The sequence below is a fragment of the Ambystoma mexicanum genome, chromosome 6q (assembly GCF_040938575.1).
Source record: "Ambystoma mexicanum isolate Mex_15411 chromosome 6q, UKY_AmexF1_1, whole genome shotgun sequence".
NCBI lineage: Eukaryota > Metazoa > Chordata > Amphibia > Caudata > Ambystomatidae > Ambystoma > Ambystoma mexicanum.
In genome coordinates this window covers 1,587,786,565-1,587,813,313 of record NC_090937.1, presented here as the reverse complement: position 1 = coordinate 1,587,813,313, position 26,749 = coordinate 1,587,786,565, and the positions used below count along the sequence as shown (strand labels likewise).

General features: G+C 47.7%; 1 protein-coding gene across 1 annotated transcript in view; it reads right to left on the bottom strand.

The window, feature by feature from the left end:
- Nucleotides 1-26,749, bottom strand: part of SMYD5 (SMYD family member 5) — a 338,185-nt gene that overhangs the window by 136,680 nt on the left and 174,756 nt on the right. The window contains exon 8 of the mRNA XM_069632308.1: nucleotides 25,561-25,631. Coding sequence (XP_069488409.1) covers nucleotides 25,561-25,631 — 71 coding nt within the window. The remainder of the gene's footprint in view (nucleotides 1-25,560; nucleotides 25,632-26,749) is intronic.

Below are 26,749 nucleotides of genomic sequence, written 5' to 3'. Positions count from 1 at the left end.
CTCTGTTGTCGAATCCGGAGAGAGATGTACTCCCTCCACTGAGCCATCCTGAGGGTTGCTATGCAGCAAATCAGGAAGGGGCTCACTCTCATCCTCTTCTTGCCCTGAAGCTAGCAAGAGACATGAGACTTCTGCTCGCCGGTGGAAAGGCTTGAGCCGGTTGACATGGAATATCTGAGGGGCTACCCCAGAGGCTCCCATGTCAACCAGATAATTGACTTCGCCCATCTTGGAGATGATCCTGAAGGGTCCAGTCCACTTGTCTGCCAAAGCTCTAGGCTTGGTAGGCTCCATCACAAGGATTTCCTGTCCCGGAGTCCAATCCACTTGCGAGGCTTTAAGGTCATGCCAGTACTTATTCAATTCCTGGCTGGCCTTGAGATTTGCTGTTGCCTGACCCATCATCTGTGTCATCCTCCGTCTGAGGCCTAACACATAGTCCCCCACTTGCTTGGCGGGACCTGGAGGGGTGGCTTCTAAGCCTTCTCTGATCAAGGCGAGGGGCCCCCTCACGGGATGTCCAAATAGTAACTCAAAGGGGCTGAAACCAACACCCTCTTGAGGTACCTCTCTGTAAGAAAACAGCAGGCATGGCAGGAGGAGATCCCATTTCCTCCTTAGGGGTTCTTCCAAAGCCCCTAGCATGCCCTTGAGAGTTTTATTAAATCTCTCAACTAGACCATTGGTCTGGGGGTGGTAAGAGGTGGAGAACTTGTAGGTTACCCCGCACTCTTTCCAGATGGTTTTCATGTAACTAGGCATGAAGTTGGATCCTCTGTCAGAGACAACCTCCTTGGGGAATCCAACACGGGTGAAAATGCCCAGGAGAGCCCTGACAACCACCTTGGCAGTAACAGTCCGAAGGGGTATTGCCTCAGGGTACCTGGTGGCATGATCTACCAAGACCAGGATGAACCGATGTCCACCTAAAGTGGGAGGGTCAAGGGGACCGACGATGTCGATGCCCACCCTCTCAAATGGTGTACCAACCACTGGCAATGGCTGCAGTGGGGCAATGTCACTGCCTCCAGTCTGCCAGACAACTGACAAGTTGGGCAGGTCCTGCAGTGGGACTCCACCTCTACTCCCGTCCGTGGCCAGTAGAAATGGGCAGAGAGCCTCTGCTTAGTCTTCTTGGTCCCAAGATGACCAGCCAAGGGCACCTCATGCGCCAACTGCAGTAGGAAGGGCCTGTAAACCTGCGGTACCACCAACCTCTTGAGGGCACCAGGTTCAGGCTTAGTGGGCTCACTAACAAGGAGCTCACCCTCCCAATAAATCTGGAATGTCCTAGGCACTTCTCATTTTGCTGGGACAGGGCCTGTTTCCTCAGTCCCTCGAGAGAGTGGCGCTCTCTCTGTCCCTTACAGAAGTCTGCCTGGGAGGGTCCCCCTTTAGCTAACAAGCATTGAAGGTCGGGATGATCCTCTGGGTTGAGAACCTCTCCCACAGGAGAGTCTTCTGTCTCTTCTCCCATAGGAGTTGAGTTTGGGTTTTCCACTGGACCCAGCCCGTCCGGAGCATGGATCCCAATGGGTGCTGTCGGAACAGCAGGAAGAGAAGGTGTTCCCTCCACAGGGGTGGCCTTCTTGGTCTTCCTTCTTCTTGCCTTAGGCCTCGCCTTTGGCTCGGGTACCTGACTCACAGCCAGACCCGGTGTCACCTGTGACCTAGTGACTGCAGCAGCAGTCATGGGAAGACCATCCGAGATCAACCCCAACTCTACTAGATCATTTCCTAACAGAATGTTAGCAGGGACATTGTCCTGAACCAGGACAGGAAGCTTTGCTGTCTTGTCTCCAATCATGAGTGTGACTAAGGCTACAGGTGATAATTTGGGAGGCCCACCAGCTAACCTGGTGGTTCTCAGAGGAGCACCTACATAGTCCTCTGGCTTGAGCAGGGTCCTGTCCACCACTGTCATGCTTGCCCCAGTGTCTCTCAAACCAGTAGAAGGCTGGCCATTCAAGAGGACACTTCTCAAAAACCTACGGGTGTTCTGTGGGATAGTCGCCAGTACTTCTGCATACTGGTCCCAGGCCCCAAGGGACACTAAGGAAATCTCTACCGGAGCACCAAATGTGATCCCGGTAGAGGAGGGGTGGACAGTGGCCTCCACCTCAGACACGGGGTAAGGGTAGGTCAGGCTGACAGCCTGTACTCCAAGTGCCTTACCTTTACACTTGAAGTCACCCCTTCTGTGATCCAGAGCCCCACAGTCCCTACAAGCGCCAGGAGTGCGGGGTACGGTACTGGAACCACTGGGAGCCTGCTTTGCAGCAGGTGGACCACTACTCTTATTCCCACCCACAGATGACTTATCCCCACTAGATTTTTGGGTCTTGGGAGAGGAAGGTTTAGGTTTACCCGACTGCGACTGCTTGTGGGACTCCTCAGCTTTCTGAGAGGCCCCCTTTTCTTTGTCCTTGTCCTTCACCACTGGAGTCCTTAGGGGACACCCGGTGGGAGACCCACTTGTCAGCCAACCTAGCCAGCTTAAAGGGGTCCAAAATGTTCTGGTCAGCTACATACTGACGCAGCTCTGGTGAACAGGCTTCAGAAAAATGCTCAAAAAACAAGAGGTAGGACAATTCAACAAAAGTCTTAACCTTGTATCCATCGATCCACCCCATCATGTTCATGTGCGCAGCACTCACCCAGTCAACCCAAGACACATTCTCTCTTTTCTTAAAATCCCCGAACCTTCTAAGGTATTGGGTAGGTGTCTTGCCAAACTAGGCAATCAAAGCAGACTTCATACACTCATACTGACCCCTTTCTTCCACACTCAGTTTCAGAATACAGTCATATCCAGTTTGAGGCACTCTGCTTAACAAACACTTAGCCCAATCTCTTTTATCAACATCATGAATCGCACAAGCCATTTCAAACGCTTCAATCCATTGGAGGATATCTGAACCCTCCACAAATACACCAACCAAATCTTTCATAAACTTGGTGGCTGGGGACCTGACACTCTCACTGGTTTTAACTGAAGTCTCCACTCTAGCTTTCTCTAGCTGGATTCTCTGACATTGTGTCCTGGCTCTTGAGTTCAAGGTACTTATTTCTGAGTTCAAGATCCCTATTATTGAGCTCCACTTGTTGAGCCAACTTCTCTTTCTTAAGTTCAGCATCTATTTCCAACTTGCGGTATTCAAAGGCCAATTTCATCCTTAATAACTCAAGCTCCAAGGAATTGCTGGGGTTTGGAACAGAGGCAGCAGGAATGGTGGCATTCCCAGAAACAGATTCAGCAGAAACCCCAGGGGCAGAGTCCTCATTGGTTGCATTCCCCCCTCATCAAGAGTTTCACCATCAGTCTGGTAGTCCACCAGGGCAGCTTTCAGCTCAGCCCTAGACTTATCCACAAAGTCTAACTCCCTGGCTTCACAAGCACCCTGGAGAGCCACCAAGCTCATCCGAGTCAATTTGCCATTTGCAATAGACTCCATTGTTTGTAATGCAGTTATCTTGTACACAACTAAACCTTAATTTAATAAAGTGCAGATATTTTGTAAGTGGCACGGTTATACACTGATTCTTAAAATCATAAGCATCCCACCGCTGCCACCAGCTGTAAAGGACCGGTAGGGGGTGTCTGTACTTCTGCTCTCTATATGGTAGAAGAGAGGCACAGAAAACCCCAGCCAAGATTCTCTATTACGGTAGCAATGGACGAGCAATCAAGGCCTAGCTTCTCAGGAGGTGATGCAGGCTGGTTCTTAAGTACAGTGTAGTCCCCAAGCCACCACAAAGGAACGTCCACACACGGTATTGGTTAGAACACAGTCTTTATATAATCAATATTCAAGGTTATGTACACTTATCATAATAACTCACTTTGTACTTAGGAAAATCAACAATGGCAAATATATACAATTCTAAAGTGGTACCACCCTTTGTATTAGATCTCATTAAAGTGCATCAACAATACTGTAACAATGTCACACAGATCAATAGAGTGAAACCAGCAATAGAGAGAGGAGAGAAAATAAGATGGTTCAGCAATAGGCAGAATACTGGCCCCTACCACTAGACACAGTTCTGTGTGGAGATCCCCCCAACTGGGCAACCTGTAAAATAAAGATATAGCACAAGCCCAGTCCATATATTGTTCTGCAAGTCTTATTCCCTCCTATAATGTTTTTACCCCCCCAATGTACCTGGTGGAGTCGAGTTCTTCGAAGAGGCGTCGACAGATCCTTCTTGAGCGACCCCCTTTCAAGCGGGAGTCACGGATCGTCGAGAAGCGTCGAGGAACTCGGCGTTCGGTGTCGGGGAATCGACGGCCCTTCTTGAATGCCTTCCCTTTCAAGCGGGAGACACGGGGCGTCGAACGTCCGTCGAGGAACTCGGCGTTCGGCGTCGGGGAATCGACGGCCCTTCTTGAATGCCTTCCCTTTCAAGCGGGAGACACGGGGCGTCGAACGTCCGACAACAAACAGGGTAGAACGGCGTCGATGAGGTGGCAGCTTCGTCCGAGCGGTGCTCGTCGGAGCGTCGGCGTCCTGCAAGGCAGAGGCGTGCGGGGCACCTCCGTGACAATAGTTCTGGACCGCAAAGATTGTGGAGACGGAGGCCCAGCAAGGGCGTCGAGTCGTTCGAGTCTTTGTGGTCTTCGGGTGGCGGGAAACTCACCGGTAGGTTTCTCCTCGGCGCGTTGGTCGTCCTCGACTTTCTTCGGCAGGATAAAGCAGTCGACGGTGCGGACGAGGGAGTCCTTCGATTCAAATGTTCTTAGGCAAGGAGCGGACGGCTCCGGTCGTCAGCGGCACAGCGTCAAGTGGTTCCCACGGCTGGGCAACACAACTTCGACGGGCCTCCAGCGGTTACACAAACCTGCGAACCCTGGTCGACGGCAATGGACTTCGCCGGCCGCGATGTCCGGGTGCTTCACTTCGATCTCCTCTGCGGTCCCGTCTCGGGTCGGCAGCCTTTCGAGGGTCTGACTTCCAGGGTGCTTCGGCGAAGATGGAGCGGTGCTCAATGGTCCCTCGGAGCACGGGAAGAGGGCGCCTTACCAGGTCCTCTCTCGGGTCAGTCTTCGACGATTTCGGCAGCCTTCGGATCGGTCGAAGCAAATGCAACAGCAAGTCTTCTTCCAGCTGGACGTCGAGGATCAGCAGTTACAGTTACTCTTAGAGTGGAGACTCAACTCCAGAACGCTTCTGAACAATTACCAGTGGTGAGAGGTCCCCAGATATACTATTCTATCTCTCATCCACACTGCTGGCACACACTCAGCAGCCAATCATACAGAAGGGCATTCATGCAGTCAGTCAGCCAATCAGGCACACAGTGCATTCAGGCCACACTCCTCCCTTTCAGACACTCACAACAAGGAATGCGGATTGGGACAAGTACCCAGCCATTCAACACTACACACTGCATTCAGGCCAGTTTCGGGCAGGGCTGTCTCAGTCTTTGTCTCTCATGCCAGAAATCAGACAACCACAACAAGGAGTGTATATTGGTCACATACTCCATTCACCCAGGTCCCACCCACAGGAGGTACCCACAACATACAGTCACTGGGAAGGCTAAAGTCAGTCTAGCTGGGCCTTCACAACAACACCATATATGAAACTTCCACCCAACAGCCAGTCAGGGGGAAGGGACAGAGTCAGGGCTTCCCAGGACTTTGGGAAAACAAGGTAACAGGCAATAGAAAGCAAGAGGCCACAGCAAGAGGATTCAACTGATCCCAATGGCAGGGCCTGGGTATCCCAAAATGGAGGACACCCAGAGCACCTGTCAAATTCAGCATGGAGCTGCCACCAGCCCATACCCTGCTCTGTGGGCCACCCACAGGTGCCCAAAAACATACACTAGGGGCACAGGGTTTTACCCATACCTATAGGTGCCATAAGGGTATCCCATGGGTCTGTAACCAAACCAAAACTAGGTAGAGCTGCACTGCCAGGAGTCCCACATGGACTCCTGGGCAGAAAACAACACAGAACACAATATGAAAAAGCACTACAGGACAAGGACAGGGAGGCCCTGTCCCTCCAATGCATTTCCAGCATCACTTTAGATTGAGTGATAACCATTTGGGCCAAATGGTTGGGGGCATGGCCTTGGTGTTCATCTCACATCTATAGTCTTTTGCCCTCCGCCCCGTTTTATCATCGCTATACCCTAGACTAATTGATTTTGTGAATATTGGCTCAACATTCACCATCATAATAAAAATGGCACATTGAACACCAAGGCCACCATGTGATGCCCATCGCCTCCACAGGGAGATGGCTCCATGGACTCACTATTCATTGAATTTGCCTAACGCCCAAACCCCGGGGCTATCACAGCGTATGTACAGAGGAAACAGCAAAGACATGAACTAATAACACAGTATAGGGTGACGTCAATCAGATTTGTTGAACAGTCACGTTTTCACAAGTGTCTTGAAGGTCGGGTAGGTGCGCTCATTTCTGATGTTTGTAAGCAGTTCCAGAGGGAGGGAGCAGCGACACAAAAGCTTCCACCTCCTGGTCTAGTACATTTTAATCGTGGTGTGATCGAGCACACATGCCGTTTCTGGTTAATGCTGTTACTGTTAGTCAGGTAGAGAGGGGCTTCTTTATAGATGCAGCAGTGTGCAAGAGTCCATGTTTTGAACGGATGCAGGCGTTAATGGGCAGCCAGTGGACTTCTCGCCTTCCAGCAAAGAAAGTCATCCTTATGCTCAGCCGCACATGTTAACGGGGTGGCCCCATTCGCTCCTAACCTATTCCCATGGACTGTTCCCCGGAAACCTCCTTGTGCCATAGATTAACAGAAAGAAACATGTATGGCTCATGGGCTGAGCTAATCATGAGCAGCCCTCGTTGCTATGGCTGATGGGCTGAGCTAATCATGAGCAGCCCTCGTTGCTATGGCTGATGGGCTGAGCTAATCATGAGCAGCCCTCGTTGCTATGGCTGATGGGCTGAGCTAATCATGAGCAGCCCTCGTTGCTATGGCTGATGGGCTGAGCTAATCACGAGCAGCCCTCGTTGCTTAGGCAAACTCGTACCCTAGCAACCTTTCCCACAGGGTGCAATCTGGTTCTATAGAGTACATCATCCATGCATTCTTCCAGCCTGCTCTTCCCAGCAGTATCCTGGTGCTTCATGGGACCAGTTCATAATACGTCATATAGAGAACAAGATGGCAGGGCCAGAAGGGAAACCGGCTGGTTTGGAATTTTAGCGCGAGAGACCCCTGGACTGTACAATAAAGAGTAAACCCGATTGGTAATATTACGCAGAAGGGCGTTTAAAGGAGTTTGCGCATTCACTGCTATACTGCCAGGTCCTCTCAATACCTCTCCTGGGCCTGAAAGCCAGACAGTCAATACACAAACGAGGGTGGAAGGTGCATTTCCAGACAGCGCCCTTTCAGAGGCCCATTACCGAAGCAATAGCAGTGTTCGGGGCGGCCTCTGGGCCCATCACAAAGCAGCGCCTAGTTAGCAGACCACACCTTGAGCGGTGCCTGACTGTGAATGCATTCCAGGCCCCTCGGCGGGAGGCCCCCCAATCTCGCCCGTGCATCTGGGAGCCTGGTGGACGTGTCCTGGGAGCACTGGGTTGCACTCACCGAGGACCTTCTCAGCACGCTCTCCAATCACAGGGCGCTGCGACGCCTATAATAGAAACTACAAACTCTGGCAAACAAAAGGTCGGCGCATTCGCCTTTAATACAAGGCCCATTCTGGACATGGGGGAGGGCGCGCGAGGTGGTCACTGTGGGAGGCATGGGCCAGGCCTTGACAGACACAAGCGAAGCATAACACGTTTTATTACGTGTCAATGGAGCACGTTTCGGTGACCTTGAAGCAGTTTACCTATTGGTTTAATGAATACAATCAGCCCCCCGTGTATCAATTACATTGGGAGGCCACATGCAGTCTTTGCGACACTGCACGTCTGACCTTGCAGTTGCACCCGGATCTGAGCACAGCTGAAAGTTAAGTAACAGACCCTCTTCAAACCCCGTGCAATCCTGGTCTGTATTCTGGGCTCAGAAAGGTACAGGTTGAATGCAGCTCCTGATCCCAGGAACGAGTCACAGAGTGGCACCAGTGGACCAATAGATGTTTCGCACTACGACTCCCACGATTCCTTGCCATGGAGTGGACTATGCTAATCTAGGGCTCACGGATGTTCTAGTCCACAGCATGCACACCAGAATGCGGTGCTGCCCCAGCAGCTGCACTCTGGCACTGGGCGCTAACCCATATGCAGAACACGGCCCCCACGGTACAGGCAGCAACGTACAGGCTGAAGAAGGGGGACCAACAAAGATCAGTGCAGAACCAGAAGTGGCGATGCATTCCTAGACACGTGCACCCCATGAGCACACCGCGCGTTCTTTCTGCGTGACCAGTGACCACTGCTCCAGCCTCCAGCGAGGTGCTGGGCTCAGCACTATTTACAGGTGAATACATACGCTCCTTGTGCATGACCTGGAGCCGATATGGCGGTATCAGCACACGAGCTATTGTACCATGAACTTCGTGACGCTTTATGTTTAATATAGAGCATATCTCTAGTCTGAGCTGTAAGGTGGCTCTTGCGCAGCATGCAAGCTGAAACTATTGCATGAGAAAACAGATAGGGAGAAATGGCATAGGAGGAGGGATGCAAAGATTAAAGATTGCAGGTGGTGGTTGGTTATTTGCCCACCTATAGACTGCCCACAGCCATGCTAATCCCTACGGCCATTCCCACACAGTTCCTACCTCCTCCTGGCCCAAAACACCTCATCTTGGGAATTTCTTCAGCTTGACCTCTCTCCCTGGCTGTTCAACCAATACCTGGCACTTTTTGCCCACCGCATTGCCGCTCTTTGCCCCAACTTTCAGTACTATGCGGATGACACCTAACTAATTTTCAGGCTCCCTTCTGCCACTTCTTCTCGCATCTGTGACTGTCTGTCTGCAATCCAGGAGTGGTGTGCCGCCAATGATCTCTGCCTCAATACCAGCAAGACTAAGATTCTCCTCATCGGTACACCTGCTCCCTCCTTTCCCGTCACTCTCTGCCCGGCCTCTCTTGACCATCTTCATGCTCCCACCTGTAAGGTTAAAAACCTCTGGGCTATCTTCGACTCCAGACTCTCCTCTCCTCACATCTCTGACGTCTCTAAGAAGTCAAACTACCAGCTGCACCTCCTCAGAGGTATTCTTCCTTTCCTCTCCTTCCCTCAGAAGCTCACTATCTACAGAGCTGTGGTTCTCTCTACGCTGGACTACTGCAACTGCCTCTTTCTAAATCTGCCTGCTTCTACTCTCTGCCCTTTGCAACTCATTCAGAAAGGGACTGCAAAACTTGTCTTTGGCCTCAGGCCCAGGGATCATATCTCTCCAGGACAGAAATCTCTGCACTTTCTGCTAGTGGCTGCGAGGATTAAGTTCAAAACCCTCTGCATTGTCCCCAAGGCCTTCTGGGGCCTCAATACCTTCAACTCTCTTCCTAAATATCTTCCTTCTCGAGCTCTTTGTGCATCCACCTCCTACTCCCTCAGGGTCAGTCGCTTCTCCAAGCAACGAGTTGGTGGTAGATCTCTTTCTTCTGCTGGGGCCTCCCTTTGGAACAGCCTCCCTGAAACTCGAGGAGCACCATCTCCAGTTCTGCAAGTACCTCCAAACCTTCCTCTTTGCTTTCACTTTCTCTCCTCCGCTCCCCTGCTGAACTCCTGGCTGAAACTGAAACTGCACTGGTCACCTGGCTACCCTCTGATCTCGGGCCCCCCGGTCCTCTCCCCCGCCAGTTGCACACCTGCAATGTCTCCCTGGCAACCCCCGTATTTGGGACTGTTTTCTGTAACACTATGGTCCCCTACCAGCACTGGACACCTGATGTCTGCACTTACCCTTGACCTTGCCACCAGCTGGACGCAGTTTTTAATAATTACTCTGCTTTTATTTATTCTATTTTTTTTTTACTGTCGATCCCATGCACTGCACTGTCCCCTTGCCCCGCACTTGAGCGATCTCAATGTCTGCTGGCCTAGTAAAGATCATGGTCTCCATCTTCCACCTGTTCCCCTCACTTTGCCTCATCTCGCCTTGAAACACTTGTATATAGGCGTGCCATAAATATCATATCATAGCAAGCCTTACCATCAAACTTTCCATTCAAAGTGCTTGCCAGAGTTTTTTCAAAGCAGTCTTTTCCAAGTTAATCGTTTAATTGGAAGTGTAAACACCCCACTGGTGTAATAAAAATGTCTTAACCACATCCACTTTCAACCACTCTATTTATAAGCACTAGGCGTGTCCTTCACTGAAATACTGTAAAAAGCAAGAATTGGCAAATCCAACAGTTTTGGCTTGTGTATAAGTATTAGGCCCATTTGCCAGGCACTATTAGATGCCCAGGTACTCACACTCTTTTGCACCTGCAACTATCAATGGCCAGTTAACACCACTTGGCAGTGCATGCATTGCAAGTGACCTTTCCCATGCCTACACTAAAGCCAAAACGGTTGGCATTTTGCCAATGCTTGTTGTACTTGTGTTGACCTCAACATAATTTGCCCTCGTCATCTGTACCTTACACCAAGCCTACATCATTGTAACAATTAAACACCATTGCTCTTTCACCCCGCCTACATCATTGCAAAAATTAAACGCCATTGCTCTTTCACTCCGCCTACATCATTGCAAAAATTAAACGCCATTGCTCTTTCACTCCGCTTACATCATTGTAAAAATTAAACGCCATTGCTCTTTCACTCCGCCTACATCATTGCAAAAATTAAACGCCATTGCTCTTTCACTCCGCCTACATCATTGCAAAAATTAAACGCCATTGCTCTTTCACTCCGCTTACATCATTGTAAAAATTAAGCGCCATTGCTCTTTCACTCCACCTCCGACAGTTTGGCCAAAGATTCAGGGGAGGATTCACAGAGCGTTTTCCTATGGCACTGCACCATTATAAACTTCTCCTGTGAATCAGGTCCTTGCTATACAATTGTTGCAAATTTCGGTTGGCTTCTCAGATTCTCAGAAACCCTAATGCTCGTAGGCTCTGAAAACCCGCTTACGACCCCGACTCCGCCCTCCCTCCCCATCTCCCTCGGACCTTGCAAAGTCTGCTGTCAAAATACAAGACTGAATACTTAACGTTGGCGTGCCAGCGAGCAGCATCCAATCCGTATTTGCCAGTTTGAGGGAAATGAGGGCCTTTCCAGAGAGGGGCAGGTTTTCTGGGGAATTCATTACTGGAACCAGAGTTGCAAGATTCTCCCGCATAAGAGACAGGGATCTGGCTTCCAGTCATTGGGGGTGGTGCAACATGCAGTGAGCCATGCAAGGGGATGACCGTACAGCCACAGGCAGTACAATAACAACGCACACGTGTAGAATATTCAAAAGTAAAGCCTAACAAATCATTTCACTGGAAAAAAAGTAAAAAAGTGAAGACAGAAAAATAAACTGATATTTAATTGGAGAATAAAAAAGCTAAGTAGATGAAAGGAAAACCACTTTTGCCTGGATGCAGTAAGGGGTAGAGGATTGTGTAAGGGTGCTTTTGGGCACCAGAATGGTGGGATTCTCTTACCAGATACCTCAGCAGATGGCAATAACCAAAGCCTTTTGGCAAGCTGAACTGGTTGGTATAAGTACATATTCGGGCTAAAATACATGGAGCTATTTTTACTTTCTTCCGTTAATATTTTTTTTTTTACTTTTTATGAAAAGGTGTTAATTTTGCCTCTACAGTTTTGACTTGGTTTTAAGTCCGAGTTAATATTGCCAAGACATATTGTGCATTGTTAAATATTTCTATCTTGGGAGCAACGGAGCGCTATATACGTCATAGAGCAAAATATCAACAATGAGAATTACATAGGTCAAGCAAATAATAGTAATAATTACCAAAGTACAATATACGGATGGGGGAAGTGCACTAGATAGCTTGGATATAGGTTACACCAAGGTGTTAGTGGAAGCGCCAGGTCTTCAGTCCTTTCCTAAATTGTAGAAGACTTGGAGCAGTCCGAGTGGCCACCAGGATGGAGTTGCAGAGGACCAGAGCATGGCAAGAGAGAACTGTTTACAAGTTAACTCCTTGTGATCAGGGAAGGAATTGGGCTTGTTAGGGAGAGTCGTCATTTTTATGCTTCATCCCTGTTATGGAGAATTTTCATTTAAGTGGTAAAACCCTCCCACCTTGAAGACCTCCAGCGCTTTTTCTGGACTTTTGTACTTTTTAATTTTTACCCTGGAATGAGCGAGACCTTTTTCTCACTCTTTCGTGTGTTTTGATCTGATTTGGATTTTGTGTTTCCACTGTTTTTGGAGTCTGAAAAACTCTGCAGGCATCTACTTTTAGTATGGCGACACACAGCACCTTCAGTGCAGTGTCACTCAGAAATCCTCCGGATTCCACATAAGATTTCAATGCCTTTTCTTGTGTGAACTACTGTTCCCAAGAATAGTAAGGGAAATCTTACGTTTTTTCTTTGTAGAAGTGCTGGGGGGTTACCTAGTAGCCCCTTGTACTATATTAATTATCATGTAACATACTTACCCTCACTACTTTAAATGGCTGGTGGCAGTGGTTCACTACCATTGTGCTTTTCTAATGCAGGCTGAACCCTCAGCTGCAGTACAGCACCATGGGTAACCATTTTGTCAAAATGGCCCTAGTCTTTTTTCACCATTTTCTGTTTGTGAGGTCTTTCTTGGGTTTTACTCTGTAAATTGAGACAGGGTTGAGCCCTTTGTTCGTTTTGTCTTTTGCGGGCTTCAGCCCTGAAGCCCGTCTCTGGTTCCAGTGTGCGTGGAAAGGTGGAAAGGCAGGATGTGAGGGAGGTTCTCCAAACTCCCCTGTCCTTTGTCTCTGGGAGCGCCTGAATGCGACCAGTCCCGATTGGCTGGCTGGCTGTCCTTTTGGGAGAGCCACCCTGCTGTGTGATTGACAGCCTAGGCTGTGCAAGAATGGGAGAAACCTGCCTAAAAGGCTAGGGTTTGAAGACTAGAGTCAGAGTCGATCACTGGGAGAAACACCAGATGAAGAAACCACAAACGAAGCTGGCTGCATCCTCCTGGACCTTTGAATTGCCCAGTCAAGCACTGCTGCTGTGCTGAAACTACTTTTTCAATTCAACAGAGAAGCTCCGGAAGGGACGACTTCTTCCCTTGGGTTAGTGGGACCAACTGACCCCGAGACGAACTCTACTGGACCATCTTCCCTGACTGGCTGTACTTCTTCGCTGCTGCAAGAAGAGAGCGCCAGTGGTCGACTAATGCATAGTTGAGTGAAACGTCTGAAATCCGGACAGGAGCTACAGGAGTCTCGTAATGACCCTCCAGAAGCAGGACGACCAGAGCCCGAGTCACCTCAGCAGAGTATAGGACACAATAAGTGAAGGAAGCCCAACCGGTACTCACAATCCGCAACAGAGCTGTTTGCTAAGCGCTGAACTGAAAAAAGGAGCCCGTAGCTGCCGACGACCTCCCAAGTACCGCTGCATGATCCCTCCTGGCGCCCTCCCTCTTGTCCCCATGACTGAGGCCCAGGAACAAAGGATCTGCACTGCAGTAGGAAGACAGAATCCAGCTGGACCACTCTTCTTCAAACTAGAGGTACTGTTTAGACCTGGGGTACTTACCTCATTGTCTTGAAGCTGTTGGGAATTGCAATTGCTTACTTTTGGGAGTTGATTCCAACTCTCTTTTCACAGGCTTAACAGCTTGCGACCCTACAAGTGCTTTTCTAACAAACTCTCTAACTTTGTGCAAGACTTTGATTCTAAGAAGTACATCAGCTCCATAGACTGTTTCAAATTGACTTTGGCCGTCCTGATCCCCCGAAGACTCTTCTAGCCCATTGACTTTGAAATTGTTTGTCCCCCATTGGTGGTGACTTGTTTTAGCCTGTTCCTGATGGGAAAGGCTTGTCAAGATTTAATTGGAAGATTTAGTTGTCCTCACATTTACTGAAAACTTCCTTAAACCTTTCCTTTCTGCAACCTCAGAATCTGCAAACTAGTGTGATATATAAATGCCAATACTGTCCTTGTGATTGAGGCCACCTCAGGGTGTAGGAATTGCGTAAGAAGCATGTCCAAATATTATCCGCTAACTTGTGCCGATTCTAAAAAGCGATTTTAAAGTGTATTTACATTGTTACATGAATTGGCCTTTTAAAGAATGCTTATTTAAAAATGTATGTTAATTAAATAAATAACTATTTAGAACAGAAACCTTGAGTTTAAGTGTTACTTGGCTACCTGTATTTACGGATTTCAATTGTACAGCTCTACAGATCACATTTACCCCTCTTGTGACTGGGCCTAGCTGCCCATTCACACTACCAACCTGTGTAGTGCATACCTATACCAAAAGGTGGGTTACCTAATACCAAGCAGATAGGTGATGTGTAGTCTCACACAGGTTGACTGCATCAATTCTTACCTAACAATCCCCTCTCCTAGGGAGATCCCCAGCACTATTTGCTGGACTTCTGGACCTTTTTCTTAAATCCTGAATGAGTGGCGATTTGTTCCACTTATTCATTCATTCTTATGGGCTCTGTCTTTTACCTGTCCTATGGAGTCTACTTTCCTCTGTATCTCTTTCAAGGCATCTTTATTTGACTATTGCAGTACACAGCTCCTGATGGGCAGTGCTGCCGTGAATCCTTTGGGTCCTCCTTAGAGATTCTTTTCTTTATCCTAGAGTAACTACAGTCCAGGATAGGAGAGGTACTGAGTATCACTCTAAAACTTTATATTCTGAGAGATTTCCACACAACACCTTATGTGGAGTACCATGAGGATACTTAGTATCCCCCTTCTCTTGCCTCCTGTGACCTTTTAGTCACACAGACAACCTTCTAGTTATGGCTGATAGCAGTGGACGTGTTCTACCCACTATTGTGTGATTTCTCTACCGCAGGCTATGTCCATAGCTCTGGTAGTGCACAATAGGGGCAACAAAGCGGTGGGGGTGGGTGGGTGTCCCTGGGTGGGTGTCCCTCTTCCCCAGTCGGGGTCTGGCTGTCCTGATTAGAAAGGCATACACCCCTTTCTGTAAAATGCTAAAAGATTGCAGGAGTGAGTGCCGGAACTGTATAAAAAGGTGAGGCTCCAGAAGTGAAAAAGCAAGCCGACCACTGAAAACTGAAGTAACCGAAGACGCCTGAAGACCCTTTGCAAGAGACCACTGTGGTCCCGACACTGCTTTCTATGCAACAGAGTACCTCCTTCCCTTTGACTGGTGGGAACAACCAGCCCCAGGACAAACTTTATCTTGAGCCATCTCCCGAGAACCTGTGACTTTCCGGAGCTGTGAAACCCAAATGCCAGGAGACCTGCTGCCTATTTGAAGTGCTTCGTCGTGGAAAAGCCAAATTCTTCCAAGTCTATGCTGTGCCCTCATGGAACCTCCAACGGCACAATCAAACACGTCTAAATCCCCTCAACAGAGTGGAGGACTTGTGGAACCGAAGAAGATTGACCCGACAAATTGAATCCTTTGTTGGTGCTGCAGAAAAAGGCGCCAAAACAGCAGAGTGACCAGAGAAGTTGATGAAAGCCGTGCCAGAGGTCCTCCCTCAAGACTGCTGCTGAGATCTCCTATCCACTGTCCTGCCTTTCGTCATCAGACCAAGGAATCTGGAGGTCGGGTCCAGAGCTGCAACATTGAAGAGCATCTAGCCAAACGTTTTCTTCTAACCAAAGGCACTGTGGGGAAAAAGGGTATTGCTTACCTTATTCCAGAATGTCGCCCCCGATCATTGGAGTGCCTGTAGAGGAGTACAGGGCAACCCCCTCTTACCTCCGACCAAAGCTGCTCCTTGTGTCCCCTTAGCGAGTTCTTTAACAGGGTCTCAGACGTTAGTTAAGCCTTCTTGCATTTTTTATCCTAGAGACAAGAAAATATTCACAGGAACTTCTGAGGTATTGTACGATTTGACCATATCCAAACAGTCATATGTACAAAAAGTCGTTAAAATGCTACCACCAAAGGTTCGAACACCAGAAGTTTGAACCTTTGGTGGTAGCATTGTAGGGAAGTATTAACAAAAAAGAAAAGACTGCAGAGGTTGCAGGGGGTGCCCCCACAACACCCCGTTCACTAGTGTAGTGAGCGGGGCGTTGCGGGGGACACCCCGCAGCACACCCGGAAAGAAAAAATACAAAACAGGTGCTGCAGGGGTGTCTTATATACTTTAGAGCAGGGGTCTCCAACCTTTACGTTAGCTAGAGCTACTTGTAGTGGAGGCCAACAATAGAGAGCTACTAGCGGGCGATATCGGGATGGGGATATTTATAAACCTCGGAATTTTTACCAATATTTTTTTGGCCCAATTATTTCCCCTGGATGGAATAACATATGCCTTCACGATTATATTAAGAACTTCAAAAACCTCTTTGTTGCATCAATATTTATTAGTAGCTGTCTCAAAAAACACAGATATTTGTTGGACTACCACACAAATATCCTGTAATTTTTGTGCCTCTTGCTTTGCATTTGATGCAGGCTTTCTACATGCTACGCACACTATTGTTTTCCACATGTGCATTTCACACTCCCATAAAAAATACAGTAATTTCCAAATTGAAAAATGCTGCTTGCGTTCACTAGTTTCTTTGAAATGTTTTTTTTTTGTCAGACACCACGCATGCTCTGTTATTTGTGTGCCCCTCTGTGTTTTAGCACAGGTTATATTTATAAAGATGTTATATGCTTGTCAAACTGGTTAATCACAAATAAATGCTTCTGTTGTGCTGACAGCAGTTTTTAGGAAATTAAACTGTGGGTTAATGGGTGCCAACTTTTGATTTTCACTAAAGGGGCAAAAAAATCCCTGACCAGTACACTCTGGGAAGCCTTTATGGTTTACATACGTGGTTTCACCATGTCTGCTAAGTTCAGTGTCCTCAAAACCATTAGGCGTGACATAGCCAACTGTGGATCAACTAGGAGAACTAGAACTGGGGCTAGCAGCCACACTCCTGTAGATCAACAAGGCAATAGATGGCTTCAAGGCACACGCTGACCGGGAGCTTACATTCTTCGACAATCCGCTGGCTGCCAGGCGGTATGGGGAGGGCGTGAGGCCAGGTAGATTATTAGCCCACGTCAGGAAGGGGGCACTGGATGCACCTCACTTGTTGCAGATGAAGCGGGCAACATGGTGGACACTGAAGCAGCTATAAACAGGGTATTCACTCGCTTTTACACAGACCTCTACTCCAATAAGGACACTTTTACCTTAGATGAAATTGACCGGTTTCTTGAACACCTGCCAATCAGTCAGCTGTCTCATGACCCCGCTTGATATCCCTTGCCAACATCACTTGGGCGACTGATGATTTACCATCAGGGAAAGCACTGGGCACGGATATTAGACCTTATTGGCCCCTTACCTGGTGCGGCTATGGCAGGAAACTCCAGAGGTGCCTGGGCTCCTTGCAAGAGGCTATTACAGTCCTCCTGAAGCTGAAAAAACCTGCAGAATTATTCAGTTTATACAGACCCCTTTCCCTAATCAACACAGATGTTAAAATATTTTCAAAGATAATGACCACCAGATTAATGGTGTTTATGCCCCACATCTTCCACCCAGACCAATCAGGGTTCATCCCCGGGAGGTTCACTGCTTTAAACGTACAACGCCTCTTCAATATATTAGCATAGATAGATCCCAGGGCCCAAACAGCTTGATATTCAAAAAGCATTTGACGCCGTTTCCTGGCAATTTATGTATGCAGTGTTAGCAAAATATGGGTTCGGTCCAGGGTTTCGCTCGTGTATGCAGCTTTTATACGCAGCTCCAATAGCCATGGTTTGCACTAATGGAACATTGTCCCAAAAGTTCACAATAGCCAGAGGCACCCAGCCAAGGTTGTCCCCTATCGCCCCCAATATTCGCTATTGCCATTGAACCGCTAGAGGACCTGATGCAGCATAACACAGACATCGGGGTAGCCGAATGACTGGGTACCTGTAATTATTTCCCTCTATGCTGACGATGTGCTACTATACATTAGGGACACCCACATCCAGCTAGCGCCCATCATGCAGGATATCCTAGACTTCAGAGAGGGATCAGGCCTCAAAGTGAACTGCAGTAAGTTTGAACTCTTCCCTCTAATGGATGTCACCACAGAGCCTCATGAGCTACAGGGATTTACGTAGGCCGCCCCTAACCATTCGCTATTTAGGAGTTGCGGCTGCCTGGCATGGCGCCACGCTCTATGATCGCAACTATGTGGCATATATAACGCAGCTGGTAGCTAAACATAAGCGTTGGGCCCAATTACCCATCACCGTTGCTGGCAAGATAGCACTATCAAAATGACTCTGCTCCCCAAACTCCTCTACCCTTTCCTTAATATTCAACTGTGGCCTGGACTGTCATTCCTCCAGGACCTGGAGGTAGAAATATGCAGGTTTGTGTGGCACTCTGGTGCGGGCGGTTTAAGTGGGCCACGTTATCGCAGCTGTATGAGAGGGGTGGATTCGCAGCTCCTAACATTTATCTATACTTGGTAGCGGCTCAGGCACAATTCGCAGCCGCTTGGTTCTCAGAAGGCACCCCCGCACGTTAGACTTGAGACGCTCTGCTGGTGACAGGGATCTAAGGGAATTAATCTTCCCTGCTCGCTTTACGGACAACTGATTTCATCCTGGCTAGCATAACTGCGTGGAACTGGCATACAATTTGGAAAGAAACTGGTGTATCCACTGCATATCAGAGGTATCTCCCTCTCAGGAACTGCGTACCCTAATTACCGCAAGCTGACATTGGTCACAAAAGACCTGGGCAAAACATGGGCTTCATATGATAGGGGCCTTGTTCTCAAAGGGTAACTTTATTTCCACCAGCGATATTTTATACCCATACAACGCTCATCCTAGCTGTGGTTGCAATATGCAGGCCTAGTTAAGGCATGTAAATAGCAATGGGTTGGGTTTCCAGTGGAACCCAAGTACGATACAATGCTGGGGTACATCTTAACAGCGAGTGAGGGCCGTGGCTTGGTGTCTTCTTTGTACCGTTTGGTAACTGTTCAGTGGTGCCACAGCTTAATGCTCCTTCCAAATGAGCAAGAGACCTCCAGGTGGACATCACCGATTACCTCTGAGCAAGCATGTGTGCGCAGGCACCTGCAGTGTCTGCAAAGATGAGGTTCCAATTAATGCAATGGAAAGTGCTGCACCGCTATCACTATATGCCAGATAGGCTGCAGTTGTTCACCAGGAAGGGCGTGCCCCAGGTCTAACAGCGTAAATGCCAAATACTTCCACATGTTATGGGACTGTTCTATACTTACACATTTTTGGAGGAATATGTGTGCGACGTTGTCAGAAATGGGCAAGAACGTAGACCTCTAGACCCAGGCATTGTTTATTTCACATTTTTGAACCCTCACTGGGCTGGATGAGCAGATTTTTAAACCTGTGCTTCCTCCTTGCCAAGCGTTGTGTTTTGCTGCGATGGATGAGCGCGAGGATCACTGGCTGAGAGATGTTGTGCAGACCAGTGATTATGGTGGAACAATGGGCATGAATGTAATCTGCTACATCCCGAGCAAGAGATATTTGGGGCCCACTCAAATTGCATCTCCTACGTACATCACCTTCACAGGATCCCCCCCGCAGTCTTGCAACTAGTTTAACCCGGCGCCTTTGCCGTGATCAAATCTGAAACTACTGGTAATTACAATAGCAACGTCATGTGATCATGTTGTACCCCTACGGATTGTACTGGACCCTGACACTAGTTATTGCCCATCTGTCCATCCAGATGTAAGTCATGTCATAATGTGTTGTGATGTACCATGCCAAGTGTGCCAATAAAAGTAAAAACAAAAGAAAAAAGAATCTACATCTTGATGCCGTAAGACAAGAAAAAACTGGATCTGGAATTATGGACAAGTTCTGCCTGCAGATGAACATCTAGAGGAGAAACAGACAATCCTGTGGCAAGGCGTGGGAACCATAGGTACTAGTCAGGCACTAAATAGTAGGGTAATACCATGTGCCAACAGAGGTCGGTAGGAAGGAAACAATACATGGGTGTGCTTGACCAGTGTGAATGCTGTAGACAAGCCTAAAAAGTGTAAATACTGTCGCTATCTACATTGGTGACCGTCAGAAAGAGAAGCATTTTTCCAATTCTGGAAAACATCTTTTCAATTGATCAATCTGATGAAGTTTTGAATTTATAAAAAGGTTGCAAAATGTCAGTGTTTTTCAACTCTATCCGATGTGCAGTAGTTGAGTAGCATTTGCAAAAGGAGCACTCTTTTGTGGCATATAAAATTCAAGACCATATTACTCAGCATAGCTGGTAAACTTTGATTTAGGTTATAAAGTTGTTTGAATCTCAAGTCCAACACTGGAGAAGCTGCAACAAATGAGAATAGCATGGCAAAGAGAACTTGTGGAGAGGGTACATTTGTGCAATCTTCTATAGGAGCCTGGCAGAAAGCAGCTCTTAGGGAGATTTTTCATATTTATGCCAAATTCCCTCTACCTGTGAGACCACAAGCACATTTTGCTGGACTTCTGGATCTTTTTGTCTGTTCTCCTGAATAAGGGGAACCTTTTTCCCCTCATTCATTCTTTTTACTTCGACTATGGGGACCCCTGTTCATTATGTTTTACTTTATTTTGTGAAGTAATGCTATCCTCCAAACATTTTAAAGGCATCTGCAATTTACTTCTGCAGCACATAGCACCATTTGTCCAGTTTTGCTGGGAGCCCTTTGGTCTTTCCTTTTTATCTACTTTAATTTTCCTTTTGAGAAATACTGTTCCCAAGGATAGAAGGATACTTTTATCCTTCTTCCTTGTCTTTTGTGAGATCAGTGAGTGCTGAGGGGTTACATAGTATCTTCTTTCTCACTGCTCCTCAAACATTTGTTACAGTGACAGGCACACCTAAATGACTGGTGGCAGTGGATGTGTTCTACCAACTTGTGTGCATGATCCCTACCCTGGCTGTGTTCACAGCTTCACTATTGCACAGAAGGGCCACCATTGACCCAAAATGGTAATTCTTTTTGCCATTTCTTGTGTGCTTGTCTTTCTTGGTCTGTCATCTACCAACCTGGGTGGGGCAGCTCCTGGTTTGACTTTGCTCTTCGGCAGGAGTCCTATGGGAAGCCTGCCAAGACTAGTGTCTGTGAAGACAGTAAACGTGTGAGGAGTCCGAAACTCTGCAGTCCGTGGTTGTCTGGCATGCCTGCCTGGATCCAGTTCCAACTCGGAGGCTGGCTGTTCTGAAAGTACAGCCACCACCCACAGTTTGAATGTGCATGGCTGCTGATTGGCTGGGTTTGTGGATAAAAGGCTAGGATCCTGAGCAAAAGAAGAACCGAAGTAGACGACCAGAAATGCCTGCAGAAACTTCGAGCAACCAGTAAAGCCCGCTGAAGTACCCGCTGCCGTCCTGACCCTGTTTTCGAATCGACAGGGAATCTCCAAAGAGGACGTCTTCTTCCCTTGGACTGGTGGGCATAATCATTCCTACGACGACCTTCATTCAAGCCATCCCACAACACGTTGTGACCTTTCTGGCAGCAAGCCGCCAATACCCTGGGGCTTCGAGCCAGAGTGCTGTGCATAATCATGCCATGAGCAAACTCTCCCAAAACTTTGATGGACCCCTTCCGGACCTCCAAGATCCCTCTCCTCAAAGTTCCCTGACCAGAGCGCAGGAGCAAGCAAGTGCAAAGAATTGATAGGACAGGAACCGTTCTTCACTGGTGTCTCTAAAAAGGTGCCAAAATCATAGATCCGCATTGGAGCATGAAGAATCGTTTGCACAAGGCCTCCTCTCTCGACTGCTGCTGCAACATCCCTTCCAGAGACGACCTTTTGTCACCACGACCAAGGAACAGGAGAACGAGTCCACTGCTGCTGCATCAAGAAGGTGTTCAGCTGCAACATCTTCATCAATCCCAAGGTACTGTGGTGCTCAGGGTAATACTTACCTAGATTCCTTTCAACGCTCTTTTGTTGCTGGAGTGCTCATTACAGTGTTTGGGTGTTCGCCCATACACAGTCGCACTGGCCTAAAGCTTGTGCGCATACACGGAGACTTTCCTGAAGTCCTTGAACTCTATTTCACCAACAAAAGCCTGCTACTTACTTCTAACTAAAGAATCCTCTGCAACTTGCCTGTTCTACAGCTCTGCCTTACCTGCTTAAACTCCAATCTGACTTTGAAGAATCATACCTAGTGTTTAGGCCTATGAAAAGTATTACAAGTCTTACAAAGTGCTTGCCTGCTAATGTTCATACATTTTATTCCCACAAAAAAATATTTTGAGTTGCAATAACTGATTTTACTTGCCTCTGAATTGTTTTAATCAATACGTCTTTTACTTTGTGGTTTACTCACTTGAAATATTGCATTGGTTTTCCTATTGTGTGTATTAGTTTTGAAATAGTACTTAAATATTTAACTTTACCTTGGTGTATATAAAATAAGTAATTATTTTGATATAACTATTAGTGTGTAAGTGTTTCTTTGGGCCTATGTATATTATAAGTTATTTGTACTTACTACAACTCACATCTTCCCCCTTTATTTTATTTATAATGCGCACAATGTACCCATAGGCATGATGGCGCGTACATGACAAACAACAATCATAAACAACATAAAACAAAAATAATGCATACCGGGGGCAGGATGTTGTTAGGGCAGGGGATGGACAGCATGCAATGCACAGAAATGGTATAAGCAACCCCGGAATGTTACAGGAAGCTATCCCGCAGTATCCAACTGCCTGTGGGCATTCGTGCCTAAAACCAGGACGAAGCCTAGGGAGGAGAGACTACAATACCAATTTGCAATTTGCACCACCCCTGGGTATATATTTGCAACGTTTAAGGTAGGACGGCAGATTGCTAAGCCCACAGCCCACTAATGCACAATCTCTCGATGACGATTAGCACCAGCTGTTCAGATCTATTCTTCGCATGACCTTCAGGTCCAGTGTCCAAACTATTCCTGGCCCACTTCGTTGCCGTAGCTAGGCCAATACCTTGTTGCGAAAAGAGTCTCTAGATTCTTTACCCTCGGTTTTCTCCACATTTGTTATTACAAAGTTTCTCTCATCCAAGACCAAGACTTTAATATCCAGGTTCTCAACGTTGGGCATAGACTGCTTCAGAGTGTTGACAGATCGAAAAGTCACTTGTTTAGCAGTAAGTCCTATGGACTGGTTTTTAGCAAAAGGACCAGAAATAGAAATGGGTGTTACGTGAGCATCTTGCAGAGGTTTTTCCCCCATGGAAGAGGATAATAATCCTGACACCTCCTGCCCAGGGGCACCTACAGTCGAGGACGCTCCCCTGTCTGAATGGCAACTTTGTGGGACCCTGTATGAGGGAGGAGATGATTGGGTCGATTTTTCACTACGATCCACTATAACTTGGGTGGGTCTTTGCTGATAGTGCAATGCTGAACCGCACTTATTGAAGCCAGCAGTCAGCATCAACCTGTGGAAATCTTCCATGTTGGCACAAACCACAATGTCCAACTGTAACTGCTCCTTGAACAGGCACCAGGCCGATGAGGTCATATGGTCCACAGTCACCCCCTTCTTACCTGGAGCTGAAGCACCCCCTATCTGTGCTTCATTGAGCATCTGCTGTGATGCTATTGAGTGTAACTGGACCAGCGTATGTCCTAGAACAGTAACGTATTCCTGATTCTTAGGTTTAACCCCATTTGAAGCTTCTAGCTCCATGAAGTCAACTGGGTTGGGCTGAGGAGGCGTAGGCATACATAAAAGGAGAACATACACCTTTCTCAGTGTTTTTAAACTTACTCCAAAGGTTTTTATTAGAATGCATCATATTAGCAATGGACAATTGCTCAACCTGGAGTTTCATTCTCCTTTTTGCACTATAAGCCAGGACTTCTAATAGTGCTGTATTTCTTCTGCAAGGGGTTGGGTTTCCATAGGCGAGTGCAGTGGAGGCTCATCCCTCGTTGTGTTTTCAAATAGGGGTTCCAATCCCAAGAGGGGGGAGATTTCAGCTTCCATTATCTAGGGAATATATTTCCCGCACCCCCTATAGTTGGCAGGCCGTCTGAGGCAGCGGGAAGACTGACAAAAAAGATAATAACAAACCAACAGTAAGATCACTATCCAGTTTAGACGCTGGGAGTAAACGATGCAGTGTGAAGCAGACAGGTGAGTTCTGCCCCTTGTCACCCATTACCTTCTTCCAGTAAGCGCAGCAGATGGACCACCGAATGACATTGAACGCAAAGCCTGAAAGGGGTTTTGATTTATTGAAGTTTAAAACTTCACTCAGGGGCGTTTGGGGCACGGCAAGAACGCTGGTCGAGTTGAGGCATCTGACCCTCACCTCGCTGCCTCACCGTAGTGGTGGCTGCTCTCTGCTCCACCATCAGAGCTCCGCCGTCTCGAGCGATTAGAGAAAAGGACCTAACCGGAAGTGCCTCATCAAGCTGCACCGCCTACAACGGCCGCTTCAGACTCACCGCTTCTCAGCTAAGCTGGCTGCTCTGCCATACTATCAAAACCATGAGTAGTATAGACTTATACTAGACATTGGGGGATGTATATCAAGGGGATAGTTTTATACAGTCCTACCATAAGTGGGCTTTAACATCAGCTGCGGTTGGGGCAGTTTTTCTAATGTTAAAGAATATTTGTACCGCGCACTATCACTACCCGAGTGGTCCCCTGGTGTTCTGGCGGATCTGAACACAAAAAAGGGGGTTAGGTTAGGCATGTTAGTAGGACAAAGTACTGTTGGCAGCTTCAGTTCGGTGAACACCATTCGCCGAGCATGTCGGTGTGGTATTCTGTTCTGAGTTCATCGTGTGCTGTTGTGTTGGGGTCTGTGTGGTTGTTGTTGCAGTGTGGTGTAGTGCGTGAGGGTTGTTGCGGTTTTAAGAGATATGGTTGTGTTTGGTTAGAGTGTGAAAGGTCTGTGAGGAGTGGTGAGGTGTTTAGATCAAGAAAATGTTTTCTAGCAAATTAATAACCAGTCCCCAATCACATTTGTGGGAGAAAAATACAGAGCAAAAGCACTATTTATGAATGTCCAAAGGAAATTGTATTTATTTGACATTTGTATGGTGCCTATACACAGGTGTTTCCAAGCGCCACAATACAAGATGTGGGGAGGAGGCGGTGGTTGGGTGAGGAGCATGGGAAATCATAAGAATACAACAACAAAGAACGGTTATATTGGCCTTGTGACAATCCTACCGTGCAAGTGACGGACAAGGTGATAACTGCAACGTGGGGGTGGGTGGTAGAGGGAGAAGTGCAGGAGTGGGGTACCCCTACAGATGGGGGCAGGCAAGTGCTGGTCAGGCCAGGGCGGCAAATGCCAGGGGAAAGAGGGGGGAGGGAGGGAAGAGTGCAGTGGACAGGGAGGACTAAGTTTGGATAGTCCGGGAAGAGAGCCCGAAGGCAAGTGCTGACAAAGGATGCTGGGGGGGCGGGGGTGGGCGGGGTCCAGCCCCTGTATGACTAACGGGATCAGGCCCCACCCAATATTTGTACCAGGGCAATTCAGTGCCAGTGCAACAAGATTACCTTGTTCCGATGCCTTGGCCATTGGTTCCAACAAGAGCAAAGAGAGACTGGAACCCTTCTGGCGTAAACCACTGAGAGGAAAAGGAGGAAATAAATTAATACCACTGTTAGTTATATAGTGTATCAGATAGAACAAGCCATTCTAAAATGCAAGCGATAAGGACCAGTTCAATGTTGTACCATCTGAAAGAATAGGCAATTTGGCTCAGTTTGCACTGTACAACAAAACAAACCATGTCCAAAAGCTGGCATCCACATAATGGTGTGTGTTAAGATGGAGTTCAAAAATCAACATTGGGTGTAGCAGGCCAACCTATTACAGTGAATAGGAAAGACAGAACATTCTAGCCAAACCCAATCAAGGTAGGTAGCAGAGCCGTAAGGCTTAAACTTGGGAGGGAGCGTGAGAATGGCCTAGGGCTACAATGAGCCCACAGGGAGCAACACCAACATTTCCACTTGGACAGGTCTGCACAACAATATACAGAGAGGTATTATGCCTTTAAAATATGCACTAAGCAATGAAACATCTAGGCAAATATTGCCACACACCTACTATAAATCACATACACATTCAACCTTCGGAATAGAAAATAATATGATTCAAAATCTGTGCAATACTTGTAAGTAGCCGGATGCATGAAACACAACAGAAACCAGTGGGGGACGATCACCTGGATTGGGAGACTTCGTGGAGTGGAAGTGGACACTGACTGGTGAGATGTGTTACCCACATCCTTATAATACCCTTTCCCCATCCTACCCCGTAGGATACTTAGAAGCTCCACTCCCCCGCCCCCCTTTCCTACATGAACACTTTTACACTGTAAAAAACAAAGGACTAAGACCAGAGCCGTTTACCTGATGTGTCCCAACACCCGGGTCAGGCAGATAGGCAACTGACAATAACTACACACACTTTCACACTGACAGCACTTTCCCTTCCCCACAGGGATAAAAGGCGGACATCTCCCCAGAGAGAAAGAGTGCACTCTACTTCCCCGGAGGGCACCAGGGCCTTGAGACAAACGTTAGGTTAGAATTACATATTTATGCTAAATCTACCTCACATGCGAGCTGGACTTCAGGATTATTTTTCTATGTCCTTGGGTGAGTGGGAACCTTTTTCCCCCACTCACCCTTTCTTTTACTCCTTTTATGGTGTCCTTTTTATGACTCGCCATACTTT